The 22,285-nt window shown below is 37.3% G+C and overlaps 1 protein-coding gene across 7 annotated transcripts in view; it reads left to right on the top strand.

The window, feature by feature from the left end:
- Positions 1 to 22,285, top strand: part of FAM172A (family with sequence similarity 172 member A) — a 436,993-nt gene that overhangs the window by 339,656 nt on the left and 75,052 nt on the right. Inside the window, exon 11 of one of the 7 annotated variants that reach the window (XM_030324752.1) lies at positions 5,724 to 5,772. The exons of the other annotated variants lie outside the window; for them this stretch is intronic. Coding sequence (XP_030180612.1) covers positions 5,724 to 5,772 — 49 coding nt within the window. The remainder of the gene's footprint in view (positions 1 to 5,723; positions 5,773 to 22,285) is intronic. 7 annotated transcript variants of the gene reach the window in all.

Raw genomic sequence — 22,285 nt, 5'->3', positions numbered from 1 at the left:
GAGTAAAATCCTCTCGGTTCGCTTTTTTATAAATAGTAAAAATTCATTAGGGGAATAATGGAATTTCTTTATAGTTAAGTGGAATATTGTGGTTACATGGTCAAGAACCTAACTTTTTGATTTAAAACAATAGCTCTTGATGTAAGCATCTGATGTGTCATATGGGAAATTAACATGTAAGATGATTTTACTGTCTGTCATTGGTGTAACTCTAGGGTAGTGATGTGACTAATGGGGTAGAGGACCATAAAGATTGACTAATGTACTTATCAGGGCTATCTCCTGAAAGTCTTATTTGCTGGGAAAAGTCTACTAGAAATATCCTCCTGCACAGGAAATGCAGGTGACCAGGAGAGTATATGGAGCCATAAGCCATACCCCATATTCTTGAACTCTATACCAGCAATTTTACCTGAAATTTCATCCCTCGAAAAAATTCTGAAGGGTAGAATCTTAATGCTCCCCAGTGACACACATTATAATCAGTCACTCTGTGTGGAATTAAAATGGAGTGGGAGGGGAAGGTTTGGACTAAAGATGAACTATTTTTTTTTTTAATCTAAGGTCAGTTCTTCATAAATAACATGAATATGCCACATGCTTATATTAAACAGTATAGTTCATGTTGTGTTTACAGTAAGCTTAAAAACTACATGTAGGGGCGCCTGGGTGGCGCAGTCGGTTAAGCGTCCGACTTCAGCCAGGTCACGATCTCGCGGTCCGTGAGTTTGAGCCCCGCGTCAGGCTCTGGGCTGATGGCTCAGAGCCTGGAGCCTGCTTCCGATTCTGTGTCTCCCTCTCTCTCTGCCCCTCCCCCGTTCATGCTCTGTCTCTCTCTGTCCCCCCAAAAAATAAATAAACTTAAAAAAAAAAAACAAAAAAACTACATGTAAAGAAGTGGACTTGGAGAGGAGAGCATCATGGGCCTTTCACAGTTTCTGAGGCCCTGGTTAGCACCCATTGGGCCACATGACCAGCTCTTTTTGGGTAAACTTGGCCTCGTGGTAAATAAATAAATGGCATGGTCTCATTAACAAATAACTTAAATTCATTAACTTAAGAGCCACCCAAAAGGAAGAGTTCAGTAAGTTTTGTAGCCACATATAATACTATGGGATAAATGAAGCCAGACAGCAGATAACTGAATGTTTTGGGCCCCTGACAAAAATGGTTTTTTTTAAATATATATAATATATTGTCAGATTGGTTTCCATACAAAATCCAGTGCTCATCCCAATAGGCCCCCTCCTCAATGTCCATCACCCACTTTCCCCACTCCCCTCCCCCCATCAACCCTCAGTTTGTTCTCAGTATTTAAGAATCTCTTATGGTTTGCCTCCTTCCTTCTCTGTAATTTTTTCCCCTTCCCCTCCCCCAGGAAGATGTGGTTTATATATACAATGGAAAAATGTTTTAACTGAATCATTTTCTCTGTTTTATAATCAGCTTGTTGAAAGAAACTAATATATAAACATCCCCATTACTGCTGCCATAGGTATCTTTTAGATGACATGCCTTTTATTTTACGGCACATGCTACAAAAATATAATACTTGTTGAGTATTCTGGTGTGGACGGAGAAGACTTCTCAAGGATGGAGGCCTCAGGCACAGTGGCTCCAGCTGCCCCTGGTCCCCTCTGCTATCCTGAGGACTGAAGCAGCACTGTCTCTGCACCCCTGTGACCCATTCAGGACCCATTGTGGGCCAAGAGGTGGCTGATTTAGAGACACTAATTTACTACATTTTATGAAGTCTTCTCTTAGGAGGACCCATAGGAGAAATCTTTCCCCAAATTCCATTTTTCCACCAAGCAATTATTTCTTTTCATCTTATGTCAATGAAAATCTTACAGTATGTGATTCCAGTGGTTCCCAAACTTTGCTCCACAGAGCATTACTTGAGCCAAGGCCTCTTTCCTATCACAGTGTGGTCACAGTGTCTAGGGTGGGAGCCAGGCATCAGCCTTTTTCAAAGATCCCCAGGTAGCTCCCAATTGTTCCCCAAGTCTGGGAACCACTGACATAGCCTTCTAGCTTTCACCATTTGGAAGGTTGAAGCTAAATTTGCATCACATCTGTAGCAACTCCATAGGACTAATCACATGCATTCATTATTTTCTTGTCCATTTTTGCTTTTGCCTTGACGTCTTCAAATGTTTTTGTGTTTTCATACAATTTTATGTTGTGTTTAATTTTTTTAAATATCATTAGTGCAGTAGAATTTACATACTATAAAATAATTTCATTGTATATGTACAACTGAATATTTTCTAGCTAATTTACAGTTGTGCAGCCATCACCGCAATCCAATTTTAGAATATTTCCATCACCCCAAAAGTTTCTGTGTGCCCATTTGCTATTTCCACCCACAGCCCCAGACCACCAATGATCTACTGTCTCTGTATATCATAGAAGTAGAATCAAAGAGTATGTGGTCTTTTCTGTCTGGCTTCTTCTGCTTACAACGTTTGTGAGATTCAAACACGTTCTAGCACGTACCAGTAGTTCATTCCTTTTTGTTGTTGAATAGTATTCCATTGTGTAGATATTCTGCATTGTGTTTATCCATTTACCAGTTGATGGATCTTTGAATTATTTTAATTTGGAGCTATTATGTTTAATGCTGCTATGAACATTCAAATTTGAATCAGTCCAGACCTGTTTTCATTTATGTTAAGTATATACTTAGGAGTGGAAGTATTAGGTCATGTGGTAAGTTTATGTGTAGCTTTTAAGGAACTGGAAAACTATTTCTCAAAGTGGCAACAGCATTTTACACTCATACCAGCAAAGCATAAGAGTTCCAGTTTTTCCACATCCACAGGAATGCTGACATATCAGTCTTTTTTATTATAGCCATTCTAGTAGGTTTGTGATATTTAAATTTGTATTTCCCTAATGACTACTTGATATTAAATGTCCTTTGATGTGTTTATTAGTCATACATATATCTTCTTTGATGAAATGTCTGTATTTTTTTAATCTGGTATTTGTCTTATTATTGAGTTGAAAGGGTTCTTTATATATTCTAGATACAAGTCCCTTATGATATTTGTGATGTACGAATATTTTATCCCAGGCTGTGGCTTGTTGTTGTCGTTGTTGTTTTCTCTATGCTATCTTTTGAAGAGCAGAAGTTTTTATGAGTTCAAAATTTGAGGAACTTTAATTTATGATTTTTTATGAGTTATATTTTTGGCATCATATCTAAGAAATCTTTGCCAAATGTAAGATCACAAACATTATCTACTATGTTTTGTTGTGGAAGTTTTACAGTTTTTCCTCTTACATTTAGGTATGACTCACTTTGAGTTCATTTTTGTATATGGTGTGTGGTAAGGATCTAAGGTCCTTTTCTGGCATATGGATATCCAGTTTTCCCCACAGCACTTGTTGAAAACACTGTCCCTTTCCCCGCTGAATTGCCTTGTACCTTTCTTAGAAATCAACTGAGCATGAAGTAAGCGTTTATTAATGGACTTTATGTTCTCGTCCATTGATCTATATGTCTGTTTTTTACACTAGTACCACGCTGGTTTGAATACTGTAGCTTTATCATAAATTTTGAAATTACAGTGTTGTTCTTTATTTGGATCATCTGTAAATTCTCTCAGCAATTTTTTTTCTGGTTTTCTTACATTTCTTTTGTTAAATTTATTCTTTTTGAGGATATTTTGAGTGGAATTCTTAATGTCATCTTCAAATTGTTTATTTTTAGTATAAAATATTAACTTTGATTTTTGCTTATTGATTTTGTATTTTTCAACCTAGATAAAACTTGTTTATTAGTTCTAGATTTTTTTTTTTTGGTAGAATCTTTTGGGTTTTCTAATACAGGAGCTTATCATCTATGAATAAAGACACTTTACATCTTCCTTTCCAATATTCATGGCATTAATTTCTTTTCTTGCTTTACTACACTGGCTGAAACCTCTTATACTATGTTGAATAGGAATGGTAAGAAAAACTGGATTTTTTTTTTTAAGGATTGTTGTTGGTGTTATTTTTTTGTTTTTTCATTTGTTTCTGTCTTGTTTTATTTGTAGAAACTTGCCTGAATTTAATCTGTAGAATCTATCTGTCCTTCAGTACGTACATGCTGATAATCTGGTTTCTTATTTTTGTTTTATGTTAGGCTTGCTTCCTAGAGATCACCCCTCTGCTGCATAGTTTAATGGTCAGAGTTTTTGCTCAATCATCCCACACCAGTAAGGCTCTATGGATGGATCTGTGTGTGAGTTGCAGAGTATATTCAAAGCTCATGCAGTTTTCAAGTCTTCCCTAGGCTTTTATTTTCTACTAGGCTTTCCTGGGACTTCTGTGCTGGCACTCAGCCTTCCAGACAGTAGGGATATGCCGGGGGTTCATCTGAGTCTCTCAGTGGCGCTCTCACTTCCGTGATCTTCCTATCAAACTAGTCCACCAGTCTGTTGCCCACCCCAAGTGAGATCACAGCTGAAGTGTGGTGGGGCCATGGGCTTTGGTGGTGAATTTCCCACCGAGTTTGCTTTATTTGCAGATAATACCATTGCACAGGGGCTTTTCTCGTACTCCAAATCAAAGTCAGGCCCTCTAGCAGTGAAGCTGCCGGTTTTCACAGCCAGTCTCACCCTGGCAACACAGCTGTGCCTTCCTTCCGAGCTGCCCACCACAGACTGTCACTGTTCCTACCTGTAGTTCAGCAGTTTCGCACGAATAAACACGTTTCATTTTGTTGTTTGCCTTTGATTGATCTCTAGAGTGCTGAAACAGTTGTACCTGACAACTCTTTTGGCTTTTATAGTTGTATCGTAGTCGGGACAGTTTGCCAACTCTTCACCTACCATCCCTGGAAGTCCTGCCTGGGTTCTTCTTTGTAAGCCCCCAACTCTTTTTGCAACAAGATCAAACAGTCAATACATAAATATAGAATAAAGTAAAATAGAAAAGTAAAGCACAGATAAAGGAAGTATAAAAATAAGAACATAAATATCGTTGTAGCAACAATAATTTTTAACTCCTATGACAAGTTTTCCCAGTATGCCTAGGAATGGAAGTTGTCCTGGGCTTTCAGTAGAGTTATTCCCTGTCAGAAAGTATAATAATCTTGTCATTGAGGTGCAAAATAAATGACAAAAAAAAAAAAGAAGAAGAAGAAGAAGAGATGTGTATTAGACCAAAAATAAATAAATAGATAGATAAGATAGATAGATAGATAGATAAATAAATAAATAAATAAATAAATAAATAAATAAATAAGAAAGATAGAGCAAGTTGAATCAAAATACTACCCTGGGATCCTTTCTGTTTCATTTTATTTTGTTTTCTCCCAAAGGTCAGATCCCAACACTTGTACAACTTTAGACTGTAGGAATGGTTTAGAAAATGTGCAGTGATAAAACTGCCAGATTGAAGGTTTCTTAAGTGCTACTGTCCAAAATCACTAGGCATGCTTGAAACTAGTAATTCTTGTCAGAATATACACTCTCAGTGTGTGACTTTTATCTGCAGGTGGCAGAGCATATGTTTTAGCACCAAAAAGTGTAAGGTGGCAGAGAGAGGATATTTAATGTGTTGTAACCTATTTTTATTTTTAATTTTTTTTTTCTTATAGCTGCTTAGTTCCGGTCAAAAGCAGGCTAACTAAAATAGTCTCAGGTCTTAAGGGCTATGTTTACATTAGGGAAGAAAAATGGTTCCAAATATAATTGTGTCATTTGTTTTTATTTAACACATGAATCAAGGTTATTGGACCAGCATCTCCCATGAAAGAAAAATACAGTGGCATTTTGGGTAAGTGAAGTCCAGAGAGTTGAGCTCTTCTCTTCAGATGAATTTTCTGGTTAAATTATAATTAACCCCTTAAAAACAATCACCTTTGTTTTTATCCTTATTATAACAATTCATTTCCCTGCTGTAGGAAAAAACTACCTAGGCATAGGTAGCCATTACGTGTAGCAAGCAAATACTGCTTAGTATTTCCTGACTAATGTAGTTCTTATTACGTGATTCAAAGTTATCATTCTATGCATTAATCATAGTCAAGGCCTTAGCTAAAGAACAGGAGTTACAAATTCAAACACCAGGTGATCGGTGACATGCAGGAATGCAAGCCCTGTGTTGTCAGATTTTCCAGTTTTCTCAGAGAAGCCAGAGATCTGTATATTTACTTGAAATCTCTTTAGTTTTAAGCATTGAAACTAACTTAAGCTTTAAAACAATTATACATTTCTACTCCTGAAATCATTGTTGCACTATATGCTAACTAACTTGGTTATAAAATAAAAAAAATTTTTTTTAAGCTATTTTACAGGCTAAAAAAATAGCTACCAGCCAAATCAGGCCCACGGGCAGCCAGTTGGTGAGCTCGCATTAGGAAGAATAGTCAGCGCCTGTTCTGACAACAACCTCTGCCTGGCTTCTTAGCATATATCCCTTGCTCACAAAATAATGCATAATAGGATCCCCAAATGGTTGTCTTCATTATTTTACTGTAGAATTCTGAGGTAATGTGTTTTAGTGGAAAATGCCCTGAACTAGTCATCCAAAACTCTTGATTCTGTGGTTAATAATATTCCTTAAGCCTTTCCTCTGCCAACCAGGCCCTGGTCTAAGCACTTTAGATGTATTAACTCATTTGATTCCATTAAAGTGTTACAATGTTAGGTCAATCATTTAACTTCTATAGATCTCTTTACTTCAAAAATTATAATATCTGAGATTAGACAATCTGTAAGAACTCCTTTCGGCATGAAAATGCTTTCATTTGGAGAATATGAGGTCAATCCAATGAAACAAAGATAAATTGTCAACCAGACTATAATGTTAATTTGTATGAGTTTATAGCACATTATCACATATATAACACAATAAAAGTAAATGTAGATAATCTTCAATTCACTTACATTCCTTCAACAAGTATCATGCTATGAAGATTGCAGGTAAGTTGAGGAAGAATTTTAGCATCCACTGACCACGGGGTTAAAAAAGCCTGAACCCTATCCTAAAGGAGCTTATGATCTCATTGAGGCAGTGTGTCATGCAACTGAAACTTATATTAGAGCCTAAAGTAAGTACCCAGATAAGGATTACACACAGCAAGGCCTACGTATTCCAAGGCTAACAGAATGGATGTATGAATATGTGTGGTGGGTCTTTGGAAGATGAAGCTTGAAAAAAGGGGAAGATTGGAATTGGAAGATGCAGAGAATCATTTAAGAGAGAAAAATCTCTCAAAGTCAGAAATTAGAATGTTACCATATCAAAGAAGTGGAAGGCTTATTTCCCTGATAATGCTTATAGAATAGTGAGAAATTTTACATAAAAGCCCAAGTAATTCTTATAATGCATTTTCTAACTTTTAACTGTTAGGAAGGTTGAGGACTATAGTGAATAATATATCCCAATACAACTCTTATAACTTTGACAGAAAACACGAATACTTAAGGGGCAGTTGTTAAATAAATTATTTTGTTTGCAACTAACTCTCAAACGGTTCAGGAAAATAATATATATAAAAGTAATGAAGCACATGTGGCAAAATATTAACAATTATTGAATCTAGAGGAAGAATGTAGACATTGTGCTATTGCACCTCATGCATTTAATTTTTTTTAACAAAGTTGGGGAGGGAATAGAAGAGTGGAAGAAAGGCTAAAGAAAAAGTTCTCCAAATAACTTAAAGATTAAAGAATCAATATAGCAAATACTTAGAATTGAACCATAATGAAAATACAGAAACTTTTTGGTATAGTAGATTACTAAATGAAGAAATTTATACTCCTAAATGCTTATATGAAAAAAGAATAAATGCTGGGACACCTGGGCGGCTCAGTTGGTTAGGCGACCGACTTTGGCTCAGGTCATGATCTCACAGTTTGTGAGTTCAAGCCCTGCGTCGGGCTCTGTGCTGACAGCTCAGAGCCTGGAGACTACTTCAGATTCTGTGTCTTCCCCTCTCTCTGCCCCTCTCCTGCTCACGCTCTTTGTGTCTCTCTGTCTCTCAATAATAAATAAACTCTAAAAAAAAAAAAAAAAATTAAAAAGAATAAGTGCTAAAAGTTAACGAATTTTTAAATTAAAAACATGAAATAAAATATAAAATCTATTTAAAAATTGAATTTAACATAGCAATTGCAGTATAGATAGATATGTAATTAGATACTTTATGAATATTTGATACAGTTACTTCATCTCAAACTTCTCAAATCTTAGCAAGTAGATCTTGCATTGTACCTGTGGCAGAAGAAAAAAAGAAAAACTGCTTCTGCCCATCAAGAAAGGTAAATAAAAAACAATAAGTGGTTTATTTTTTGACTCTTAAATCTCTACATTTTGGTAAGATTTTGTTCACTTATCTAAACAAATCTGAAACAAAGCAGACTTGCCTAGCTTCCATTCAAGTTTTGGGCAAAGTCAGTTTATTCCCCCATTTGTTCTTATCTTGTTTTGCCAGAATTATAAAAATATACCTATGATAATATATTTAACTATCCAGATGATTACTTTTCCACTTCAGTGAGGCACAGCCTAATCAAACAGACCTAGAAATTTTATGAGTTTAAAAAAAGTACCTATGGTAATTTCTAACTTTTAGTTTCAGTGGGAATTTCACTAATATCTTCACCAGAATTGTAAAAAAATGAAAAACCATTCTATCCACATTGTTAAGTTGAGGTAAAATTCACATAACATAAAATCCACCATTGTAACCATTTTAAAGTCTACAGTTCAGTGACTTACAGTACATTCACAATTTTGTGCAACTATCACCACTGTCTAATTGTAGAAAATATTCATCACTCCAAAAGGAAACACCATACCCACTAACAATCACTGTCAATTTTGCCTTTCCTCCACCACCCAGCCCCTCGCAAGCACTATTCTGCTTTTGTGTCTACAGAGTTGCCTATTCTGGACATTTCTTTTTTTTTTTTTTTTTTTTTTTTAATGTTTATTTATTTTTGAGAGAGAAAGACAGAGCATGAGCAGGGAAGGGGCAGAGAGAGAGGGAGACACAGAATCCAAAGCAGGCTCCAGGATCCAAGCTGTCAGTACAGATCCATACGGTGGGGCTCGAACTCACGAACTGTGAGATCATGACCTGAGCGGAAGTCGTGGGCTTAACCGACTGAGCCACCCAGGCGCTCCTGGACATTTCATATAAGTAGAACCATACAGTAAGTAGCTTCTCATGTCTGGCTTTGTGCATTTAGCATGATGTTTTCAAGGTTCACCCATGTTGTAGCATGTATCACTTCTTCATTCCTTCTTATTGCCCATTAATATTCTGTTGTATAAGTATACCACATTTTGTCTATCCGTTCGTTGATTAATGGACATTTGATTTGTTTCTACTTTTTAGTCATTATGAATAATGCTGAAATGAATAATCATGTACAAGTTTTTGTTTGAACACCTGTTTTCAATCCTCTTGACTGTATACCTAGGAGAACTGCTGGGTCATGTAGTAATTGTATGTTTTTAACTTTTTGAAGAATTGCCAAACTGTTTTTCTGGCCATATTTTTTTAACGTAGACTTTTAAGGCCAGTCTGTGAGGAAGAGAACCTTATAAAGTGAGTACTTCCAAAATCCCCCCCCCCCAAAATTGAGCAATAATGTCAATTACAGAGTAATTTGGGTTGAGGTCTCTCTTTTGACATTAGTAAGCATTCCTCTACCAGCTTACTTGAGTATTCGCTGGAGGGCTTTTATTCTGTGCTCTCTGACCAACAGTTGTGTAATTGAAAAATGTGTGGATGGCAGTAGGGGTGTAACTAGAGTTGTAGCTTTTGAAATATTTTTTTCCCTAAAGTTTGTCTTCAGTTAAAGAGGACAGATGCTTTACCTTTCAGTTTAGAAGCATAACTTATATCTGGAAGTTTCAGACCTTAATCAGATATACTTTAAAATAGTTTTAAATTAAAAAAAAAAGTTTTAAATTACAGTAGTGTCTTCTTAGTGCTCAGTAACTGTTTTAAATTTCCTAGTGTGTCCCAGAAAAAAAAAAATCAACACATCTCCATTAGAATCCATGCCAGAATATTTCTCAGCAACTGCTAGCCTTCTATATTTCAAATGGTTGCATTACTGAAATTTCTGAGAAGTTTGAGAATTTCTTGAGAAACTAAAATATTGGACCTTTTAAAAAACTAAACGGTCCACATATATGTTTTGAGGTTTTGGCCTAGGGTTAGCTTCCCCATGGAGCTGGAATATTTTATACTTGGTATTAAGCCAAATCTCTGGCTTGCACGCATTCAGCTTATGTTGCATTCATCCAAGTCCTGGCATTTGAATGGTCTTTTTCCTTCATCTGAATATTTTCTAACTTGAAGAAAAACAACACTTTCTTTTTAAGACTTGACTGCCTCCTCTCCTTGCCCTCTTCACCCACAAGCAAATGTCTTCATACTATGTACCTGCAATGCTGTGAGGAGAGAGAGCATCTTGGTATTTTCCGACTCAGAAGGATTACCCTGAAATACCTCTGACTTGGGGATCCATGGAAGAGCTGCAGGGAATTCCATAACCCTTTGAAGTTCTGTGCTGAATCGGAGTTATGGAGAGGAGAATCCTAGCTTTTGTCATATTTCCAAAGTGGTATGTGAGCCCCAAAATGTGAAGATCCAGTAGCCCTAGCAGTGCCTGAAAGCAAAGGGACACACTTCCTGGGGCACCATGACACATTGGATGGTGTGTGACTGAATCAGGAGTATTTTTCTGTCGGGCTTTCGGCTGCAGAGTCAACATAATAGCAGTGCTAAGTGGCAGAGAATCGGTAATGCTCGGTTTGTTAGGTCGCACTGCAAGTCACACTGCTTACTTGGGCAGAAATAATCCCTTTTGCATACTGGCTTTTCCCATCATCTCATACTTACAGAACTTGTCGTTTTTTAGCAATAAAAACAGACCTTTGAGAAAACTCATCCTTCTCTTTAATACTTTGTTAATCTTCAACTATATGCATGTCCCTTAGCAGGGGTCCTGCACCTTCCTTAAAGCTATTTTGTGGGCGTCAGTATAATCAGATGCTCCTAAAAGTGGAGGAATAGCTCAGTTTATTGCTTCTGGGCCTTGGATAGCCCTAGGAGATCTCATCCAGAGCTCACCAGCATTATAACCTTAAAGCTACTGATAGACCTCAGGGGTTTCAACAGATAATCCACTGCAGTGCTGATAGAGAGCTGTTTTCAAGGATGTATCAAGGGCAAATGCTTATGCTGCAGAAGGTGATTTCTAGGAATGGATGGAGGCAGGTGGGAATAGTAGGGCACTGACTACTTACCGAGATGGCATAGCCAGAGGTAAGGGCAAGTGGAAGAGTGTAATGCTATTACCCTGCTCAGAATGTGACATCAGCTTCTACCCTGAGGCTTCTAGTACTTGTACAGAGTATCTTCTCCAGCCAGCAAAGTATTTCTTTTGACTATTTGATCCCCTTGGTCAGTTCTTTGAAATGGTTTTACCTTCCATCTACCCCTTATTGGTATCCAAAAACCAATTTGTGGTCCCACATAAATATCACTTTTTCAGATTTAGTTTCTGCACTGTGGTCCTTATACACAAATTCCAGTCCTGTGAGCCAATGTACAGAAGTGAGAGTCTTAAAGAAAAAAAAAAGTAGTAAGGTATAGGAAGGACTGCTAGCTGGTTTTTGTTTAACTGATGTGTGAAGGGAAGAAGAAAACTAACTTTGTTTGCATACCTGCTGTGTGCCACTCACTTTCTGTGTGTCGTCTCGTTTACCCCTCGTGGTACATCTTTGTAGTGAGTGTTAGGTATTTCTTACAGATGAAGAAACCAAAGTTCACACAGTTTATAAGTTGAGAAAGTTGGAATTCTAGCCCAGATCTGATAGTTGTGACCCGCACTGTTTCCCCTACACCCACCAGAGAACAGCAGCTGCAGAGGAGGTTCCTGAAGACTTGTGGTGGCAGCAGCCTCAAGGAAGAGGGCCAGTGGACTTGTTCCTTAGTAGCATTGTGTATTTACAAATCTATTGTGTATATTTCGGATAATTTGGAGGGTGGAAGCTAATCAAATTTGTAAGGATGCTAAAGTCCCTGCACATTTGCAAGCTTGTCCTTGGTGCTTCCCCTGAAGAACTCTATGGGAGTGATTAGAATGAAAATGAAACAAGCAGCTAATAAATGGGTAATTTTTAATTTCTAGTTTTTGCTTAAATTATTAATATTTTTTCTTTATTCCAGTGAAATGTTGCAAATAAAAATGCAGGGGATTTATTCCAATTTTAACATAGTGGAAGGTAGAGTAAACAAATGGTGAAAAAAATTCAGGGGAAGGATTAATAATTAAATAATGAAAAGGTTAAAATAAACTTGAAAATATCCTTGAACTTTGGCAAAAACATGTACAATAGATATGGATCCAGATACCGTTTGATGCTTACATCTGGGAATCCCAAGAAATAAAAGAAGCATATTAAGAAGGAAACCTTAGAGTGCCACTGGATTGAAAGTTGATAGAATGAAGTCTTCCCCCTACTCCACTCCTACCCAACCCAACCTCATTCCACTAGCAGTTCTGACTCGTTCCTTCCCTCATTCAGAAAATATTTACTGAGTCCTCCTATATGCCCTACTATTCTAGATGCTAGAGATTTGGCAGTGATAAGGGTAAACAATATTCCTATTGCATCAAGCTTAACTTTTAGAAGAGAAAATAGATAATAGGTAGCAGATTATATGTGTGTGTGTGTGTATGTATATATGTGTGTATTTATATACATATACTCTGCTATATTCTATAGAATGTTATACATAATGTGTGTGTGTGTGTGTGTGTGTGTGTGTGTGTGTGTGTGTGTGTGTGTTGTAATGCATTTAAAATGTTTCAGGTTGGGGCGCCTGGGTGGCGCAGTCGGTTAAGCGTCCGACTTCAGCCAGGTCACGATCTCGCGGTCCGTGAGTTCGAGCCCCGCGTCGGGCTCTGGGCTGATGGCTCAGAGCCTGGAGCCTGGTTCCGATTCTGTGTCTCCCTCTCTCTCTGCCCCTCCCCTGTTCATGCTCTGTCTCTCTCTGTCCCAAAAATTAAAAAAAAAATAAAAATAAAAATAAAAAAAAATAAAATGTTTCAGGTAGTGGTGTCAGGATAAAAATAAAGTAGGTTAAAGGGTGAGAGAGTGCAGATGGGGGTGCACAGGTATGCTTTAAATGGGGTGGTCAGGAATGGCCTTATCACTGAACTTTTTGGGGCCTCAGTATCTTTGTATATAAAATAAGAGCATTGCTATGTTATCACTAAATGGCTGCAAAATCCTGTGCTTTCTGCAAAGGATGCATCTTTGGGTCAAATAATCTTTTATATGTATAAATTATGGTCTTTGTTGTCCATTGATCTAAAAAATAATAAGAATGTTCATTGATTCGCAAGGTTAATTCCATTTTACATTTGGGGAATTTAAACTGAGAGTTAAATGCCTTCCCAAAGGTTGCATAATGGTAAAAGAAGGATTAGAGATCTCAATTCCTGCCATTCTCAGTCTGAAATTCCACCACAGTATACGACATAATAAGAAGTGGAATTGAAATGTCAGGGAAGTTCAAAGTACATAAAGATGTGTAAGCTATGATAGACTAAAATATTTACAAATAAGGAATTGGATAAGTATATCCCACCACATTCATTTATGGCAGGCAAGTAAGCCATGTGGTAAGCTTTGAACCAGTAAAATAGCAAATCCCCCCCCAAGAAAATCTATAATTTTAATCAAAAGTTTGTTTCAGTCATTGAAATTCTGTTATTGCTGCTTACAAACATTAGAGTCAATCAAAACATCAGTAGCTTTGCAAGATCAATATTTTTAATATGTTTGCATTGCAGTACTGCAGATTTTTGGCTAATAGATCGCACCCATATTGATTTCCATGGGAAATGTTAGTCTGATACTGAAATAATTAAAAAAAACACACACACAGGGATTATTGGTTTGGAATTTTGAAGGAGATAGAAGTATAAAAATTGGTTATTGACTAAATTGCTTGGGGTGAGTGAACCTTGGGCACTTGCAATAAACTTGTAGCACTCCGTCATTACTGAATACTACCTTAGTCCCTTAAACTGAAAATCAATCAATAACTTATTATAACAATGCAAATTGTGGTGAAATAACAGACTAGGCATGTAAGAATCACATTTTATCAAAACAGATAATGCATAAACATATGTATGGGTATATTGAAAACGTCTACTGAAACTTAGTGACTGTTTATGACTTTCAGATTCCTGCAGATGATAGTTTGGGTAGCATTTTTAAAGAGATAAACTGCCACAAAATAACAGTAAAAAGAAGTATACAATTATTCTATGAGCAATAATGAAAGTGCAAACACTACAACATGTCAACTGACAGATTCTGTTATTTTGATTCAGAGCAGCATTACAATTGTTACTCTGTTCTCACAGCATTGGAATAATGTATGCAAGCATTAGATTAGATATAAACACATTCTGCACAATAAGAATGTAATGCACATTACATTTCCCTTGTTTTTTAGCCTTTAGTTAGGAAAGTCATATTTTCATCTAGAAAGTTTACTCTATTTTTTTTCATTTGGTTACCATTATAAATTTATGAATTCTTAATCTCTCAGAGGCAATCTAGTGTTTTAAAAAGAACATTTCTTTAATGTTTCAATATAGGTTCAGACAGGTATAATAGTACTTAAAAGTAGCATTTACATATTTTATTGCATATTTTTATTTAATATTTTTAATTGTGTTATTTCTATCTTATAGAAACATTTATTTGCCTTGAGAAGATTATAGGATTAAAAGATAAAACTGAAAATTAGTTATCACAACTGTTGATCTTCACTGTAAGCCTAGTCAATATTTTTCTTTGAGAATAAGTTTAGCTCTCTTTATAAATAGAAGATTGATCATGATTCCTTTCACTGCATGACATGGTAACAATTATATAATGTGATGGTCAGTCCATTTCACTTTAGCGTTAATCTTTGATGACTATTTTTGCCAAATTTCTTTCATCCTATTTTGACTTCTGTTTATCTTTTATCATTGTAAGTAGCATTACACCCAAAGTCTGTGATAAAATCTATTTTCTTCCTATTCTGTTTGAAATTTCTACCTGACTGTGACTTTTCTTAATCTGTGTCTCTCTCATCAGTTAGCTATTATTAGGATATTGTGTTATGATGGATCCAGCCTTCAGAATGATTTAAGAGACATAAAGCTTCACTATTATCTAATGTCGTATATATCATACCTGAAAATAATCAAGTTATCAAAAGATATTTACATATAAGCTGTATACATATTCATAACAGTTTTCCCTAAATCATTGAATGGCTTTCTGCTATGCCATAACTGGAAAATTATCATATCCATGGTCTTTAAAATAATTCAATTCCATTTCCCTAGCCTGCCATTTCCTTATTTTCATATACAGTTGCTCTTTCTATTGTTTATGCCTTTCTAAGAATTCCAGTCGGAATTTGTATCACTTATCATTATCAGAGAATGTTATTTCTTCAACAGGTAGAATTTGTGCAATCCCCAGTTAGACTCTCCAGTTGTCTAACTAGTCAGGGAGCTGGGCATGATGAAAGTGGGAAATCAGCTGTTAGAAATCAAGCAGAGCAAATAGTATTTCTGCAAGGTTCCACAGCCCACTCTCACATCCACATGGATGTCTGCCCAGAGCCCTTCTGGATTTTTCATTTAGGTCACTAGTGCAACCTCTACGCAGGATGGTTACTATCTGACAGCTCTCTACTAACCTGGAATAAGTCATGTAATTTGTGATTTGGTCCAGAATGTCTGATTTCTCCTGTGAAGGTAGTATCTAAGAGCAGGGCTGTGTCTGTAGAGGACAGATATTTAACGTGTATTTGTGGACCCTCATCATTTGACAAAATCTGTTGCACCCAGTAGACAATACTCAGAGTAAAAGAGGTTATCCTCCCTTTCTTTATTTAGAATGTCAAAAGACAGGAGGAAAAAGATTCCCAAGAGCTGCTCCTAACGCAGACTTTTTATACTAATGGGCTAGTGAATACCAGTGTCAGAAGTTCATACCACAGTATGAACAAGATGTTTTAGTTTTAATCTTTAGACAAAGCAGAATTTCTTCATTCTAGATCATGCTGATAAAAACTCATTCTATAATCAAACTATAGACAATCCATACCACGCCATACCTATAGCTGGAAAATACCCAAAGGTCTTTATTCATGAACTATTTTACAGGCATGGTGCTCAGAGAGTGTGCAAGATAGAGTAGTTAAGAGCACAGACTCTGGAGCCACCCTGCCAGAGTTCAAGTCCTTTCTCTGCCACTTTCTATCTCTGTGACCTTGGACAAGTTGCCTAACCTCTCTGGATTTTCATTCCTTCACTTATAAAATGATAATGATAGGGCATCCTCATACAGTGTTGTGAGGATTAAATACATGTGAAGCATTTATTACTTGATTCTATATACAATGTGTGCTGATGTCTGCTGTTGGGACAGAAATGAAAGACTTTAATCTCTGATAGCTTTCTCTCCAAAGTCCCATTCCTGTAGTCTGAGAGAGGCACTCCTATCTTCTGTCCCCATGGCTCCCTGTACCACCCCTACCATATGTATATTACCTGTATAGTATCTATTAACTTGTCTCTCCAACCGCCATTAAAGTGTAAGCTTCATGAAGGGCACCTGGGTGGCTTAGTCGGTTAAGCGTCCGACTTTTACTCAGGTCATGATCTCACAGCTCGTGGGTTTGAGCACCGCATCCGGCTCTGTGCTGACAGCTCAGAGCCCGGAGCCTGCTTCCGATTCTGTGTCGCCTCTCTCTGCCCCTCTTCCATTTGCACTGTGTCTCTCTCTTTCTCTCAAAAATAAATAAAACATTAAAAAAAAATTAAAGTGTACACTTCATGAGGACAAAAACCATGTCTGTCTTTTCATCGTTATTGCTTCGATGCCCAGCATACAGTTTGTAGTCTGTAAATAATTATGAGATTAATGTTTAATAGAATATAATAAAAGAAGTATGACAAATATTATTCATCCACAGAGTTTTGCTTTAACAATGTTATCATCCTGGTTTCAGCAGAGACTGATAGGGAATGAATGATTGATTTCAACTTCTTTGTATTGGCCTCTGCCTAGAATGTTCCACCCTTATATATCCACAGAGCTCACCCCATCATCTCCTTCAGGTCTTTATGATGTTACTTCAATTCCTTTCCTGACTATATCATTTAAAATCACATCTCTTTCGCTTCTCTGTTCTGTGTTTCTGTACCATTTATGACAGTCCAACCCTCTATGTATTGAATGATTTGTTATGTTGATAATACGTTATTGGCCTCCCCTTCACCTCCCCCCGACCGCCCCCCACGGGAATGTAAGCTTTGTTGGGTCTGTTCAGATATATCTCAAAGCATCTGTAATGGTGCCTGGCACAAAGTAGGCAGGCACTTTTAAAATACCTGTTTAATTTATTAATAACTTCAGTGCATTGGTGCTACCAACTTAGAAATAAGTGAAAGCAAATTTATTATTGAAGGATAATGAACAAATAATTAATGGGGCACCTGGGTGGCTCAGTCGGTTAAACATCCAACTTCGGCTTAGGTCATGCTCTCACGGTCCAGGAGTTCAAGCCCCATGTTGGGATCTGTGCAGACAGTGCAGAATCTGCTTAGAATTCTCTTTCTCCCTCTCTCTCTGCCCCTCCCCCACTGGAGCGCACATGCGCTCGCTCACTCTCTCTGTCTCTCTCACACACACACACAAAATGAATAAACTTAAGAAAAAAAACCCAAAGAATTTGAAATAAGAAACCTTGAGTTCCATTTTGAGCTCAATCATATGTGCTTTTGAGTGTGCTAAATGTTCATACTTCATCTCCTTGAGCCCTTTAACCCATCTTCCAAATTCTGAAAATCATCCTTACCCAACTATTCCTCCAAGGGCCATTCTGAGGAATGTATTTCAGGTTATTTCATAAAATAATATTCATCTGAGATTATGTCTTTATTTTTTTTTTATTTTTTTTTATGAAATTTATTGACAAATTGGTTTCCATACAACACCCAGTGCTCATCCCAAAAGGTGCCCTCCTCAATACCCATCACCCACCCTCCCCTCCCTCCCACCCCCCATCAACCCTCAGTTTGTTCTCAGTTTTTAACAGTCTCTTATGCTTTGGCTGTCTCCCACTCTAACCTCTTTTTTTTTTTTTTTCCTTCCCCTCCCCCATGGGTTCCTGTTGAGTTTCTCAGGATCCACATAAGAGTGAAACCATATGGTATCTGTCTTTCTCTGTATGGCTTATTTCACTTAGCATCACACTCTCCAGTTCCATCCACGTTGCTACAAAGGGCCATATTTCATTTTTTCTCATTGCCACATAGTACTCCATTGTGTATATATACCACAATTTCTTTATCCATTCATCAGTTGTTGGACATTTAGGCTCTTTCCATAATTTGGCTATTGTTGAGAGTGCTGCTATGAACATTGGGGTACAAGTGCCCCTATGCATCAGTACTCCTGTATCCCTTGGATAAATTCCTAGCAGTGCTATTGCTGGGTCATAGGGTAGGTCTATTTTTAATTTTCTGAGGAACCTCCACACTGCTTTCCAGAGCGGCTGCACCAATTTGCATTCCCACCAACAGTGCAAGAGGGTTCCCGTTTCTCCACATCCTCTCCAGCATCTATAGTCTCCTGATTTGTTCATTTTGGCCACTCTGACTGGCGTGAGGTGATACCTGAGTGTGGTTTTGATTTGTATTTCCCTGATAAGGAGCGACGCTGAACATCTTTTCATGTGCCTGTTGGCCATCTGGATGTCTTCTTTAGAGAAGTGTCTATTCATGTTTTCTGCCCATTTCTTCACTGGGTTATTTGTTTTTCGGGTGTGGAGTTTGGTGAGCTCTTTATAGATTTTAGATACTAGCCCTTTGTCCGATATGTCATTTGCAAATATCTTTTCCCATTCCGTTGGTTGCCTTTTAGTTTTGTTGGTTGTTTCCTTTGCTGTGCAGAAGCTTTTTATCTTCATAAGGTCCCAGTAATTCACTTTTGCTTTTAATTCCCTTGCCTTTGGGGATGTGTCGAGTAAGAGATTGCTACGGCTGAGGTCAGAGAGATCTTTTCCTGCTTTCTCCTCTAAGGTTTTGATGGTTTCCTGTCTCACATTTAGGTCCTTTATCCATTTTGAGTTTATTTTTGTAAATGGTGTGAGAAAGTGGTCTAGTTTCAACCTTCTGCATGTTGCTGTCCAGTTCTCCCAGCACCATTTGTTAAAGAGGCTGTCTTTTTTCCATTGGATGTTCTTTCCTGCTTTGTCAAAGATGAGTTGGCCATACGTTTGTGGGTCTAGTTCTGGGGTTTCTATTCTATTCCATTGGTCTGTGTGTCTGTTTTTGTGCCATGAGATTATGTCTTTAAAGTAATATGGGATTATAGTGTCAGAGGCATTCTTTTTTTTTTTTTTTTTTTTTTTTTAGTTCATTTACTTATTTTGAGAGAGACTGAGAGAGAAAGGGTGTGCACATGCCAGCAGGGAAAGGGGCAGAAAGAGTCTGTTAGTGCAGAGCCTGACATGAGGCTCAAACCCATGACCAGAGCCAACGTCCAGAGTCAGAGGCTGTCAGCTGGGCCACCCAGCTGACCCCGAGAGGCATTGTTTTAAGTGATTAAGCCCTAAAGGCAACTGCTTCTTTAAATATGTGAATATGAACATTCCATAGAACATGAATGAGAATCTCTGCAAGATTTTAATTAAGAGTAATTAAAATATCTATATTAAAATACGTTTCATTCTACCAGCTTAGTAGGGGTTTTATTTTCATAAAAAGTTTATTTTTTACATGTTACAGCATAAAATGGTACATTGCACCAGTATCAGCAGGGAAAAGGTAGTGTGCTGAAGGAATATGAAATAATGTGAATTATAAATTAAGTCCTTGCATTATTTTTGTTAAATTTTTTTTCATTAAGATTAAACTTTCACTTGGATGTTTAATTGAATTCATTATGAAGACATCACAAGAACACAAATTGAACAAGAAAATTATGTAGGAAGTAGAAAGGACTTGTGTATGAAACATATATTAAAAGATATAAAGGCTCTGGGACACCTGGGTGGCTCATTTGGTGAAGTGTCCAACTTCAACTCAGGTCATGATCTTGCAGTTTGTGAATTTGAGCCTGCATCAAGCTCTACACTGACAGCATGGAGCCTACTTGGGATTTTCTCTCTCCTGCTCTCTCTGCCCCTCTCCCCCCTCAAAATAAATAAATAAACCTTAAAAAATGTATAAAGAAAAAGCTAGAGAGGGAGGGAGGCAAACCATAAGAGACTCTTAAAAACTGAGAATAAACTGAGGGTTGATGGGGGTGGGAGGGAGGGGAGGGTGGGTGATGGGCATTGAGGAGGGCACCTGTTGGGATGAGTACTGGGTGTTGTATGGAATCCAATTTGACAATAAATTTCATATTTAAAAGTATATATATATATATATTTATATTTATATATATAAAGGCTCTCTGTGTCATGCATGAGGTAAGATTTTCATTCAGCTTGCTGTTTCTAGGATTATTTACCTACTTAAATAATCTTATTGATACTATAAGTGATTTAGGTAAGCTTACATTAATAAGAAGGAAAGTTTTGGGGTGCCTGGGTGGCTCAGTCGGTTAGGCATCCAGCTTCAGCTCAGGTCATGATCTCACAGTTTGTGAGTTCGAGCCCCACATCGGGCTCTGTGCTGACAGCTCAGAGCCTGGAGCCTGCTTCAGATTCTGTGTCTCCCTCTCTCTCTGCCCCTCCCCTGCTCACACTGTGTGTGTCTCTCTCTCAAAAATAAATAAACATTAATAAGAAGGAAAGTTTTGAAATATTTTAAAACAACAAGTGATTGGTTCCTTGCATGGGCAGGAAAGCCAGGTACTATATACCAAAACAAGGCAATCCCCAAGTGTTTATAAAGGGGAGAGATACACAGAAAATATTAAAACCCAAAAGCGAGAGCAAACAAATGAGAGAACCAGTAGCTATTAGGATAGATGAGATGAAGCTATCTCATAGTATAAGATTTGAAAGAGAATACATATAAATAAATATAAATACATATAAATATGTACAAATAAATATAAATACATATAAATAAATGAACAAAAACTAAATGTGAAAATAAAGAGATGGATGATCCTTTTCCTCAACATTGACAGGAATATCTAACCAAACTTGTCTTTTTAAATGAGTGACATGTGGGACGCCTGGGTGGCTCAATTGGTTAGGTGTCCAACTTTGACTCTGGTTGTGATCTCGTGGTTCATGGGTTCGGGCCCTGCATCAGGCTCTGTGCTGACAACTCAGAGCCTGGAGCCTTCTTCGGAATCTGTGTCTCTGTCTCTCTCTCTGCCCCTCCCCTGCTCAGGCTCTGTCTCTCTCTGTCTCTCAAAAATGAATAAACATTAAAAAAAAATGAAGAGAGGAGAGCCATGGGTGTGGCAGGCATTGTAGTATTTTTTATTCAGATTTTTCCATCAAAAGAAAAAAAGAAAAAAAAAACTTCTCCCTTCTCTCACCACTGCTTTCCCCATATTAGTCTCTCTGTGGCCAGTGATAAGATGTAAATATCATCTAGAATGAGTAACATATTAAAATAATAACACCCTCATCCATGCAACAGTATTTATTGAGCAGTATTACATATGCAACGTATTCTGTTAATAGAATAAAAGACAGTAGGTGGGAGATAAAAATTCATAAATGTAATAACTGAAGGAGAAAGGAATAAGGATCACAAGGGAGATATTGGTAAAAGTAATGGAGAAATTTGGAAGATGGTGTGATTCTATCTGGTCACAAGGTCCAACAGGACATTCAAGAATGGAGGACGGGAAATTCATTAAGTTGAACCTTAAGAGAGGGGTAGAGTTTAAAGAGTTCTAGAAGGGAAGAATATTTCAACTAGGATTGCCAACTTGAGCAAGGGAGTAGAAGTACAGAATATGTTACATAAGCATTGTCAGTGGCAAGAAGGGAGTTTCATAGGTGCATGATGGGTGGGAATGAAGAATAAGAAAACTAAAGTTATAGGTAGTAATGAGATGACAGAGAACATTAAAAGATAGGCTAAGGAGGGGTTTTGTGAGTATGCATATATGTATATGTGTGTGTCTTTAAGCCCTGGGGATTAAAGGGGTTTGGGGGAGGAAATAAACTATCAGCACAATAGTTCAGAAAGATGGATCTAGCAGCTAGAGTAAAATATATTAAGAAGGAAAGGCTGAAGATAGGGAAAATACAGTT

This window comes from Lynx canadensis, chromosome A1, assembly GCF_007474595.2.
Source record: "Lynx canadensis isolate LIC74 chromosome A1, mLynCan4.pri.v2, whole genome shotgun sequence".
Taxonomy (NCBI): Eukaryota; Metazoa; Chordata; class Mammalia; order Carnivora; family Felidae; genus Lynx; species Lynx canadensis.
This window is presented reverse-complemented; position numbering and strand designations above follow the sequence as displayed.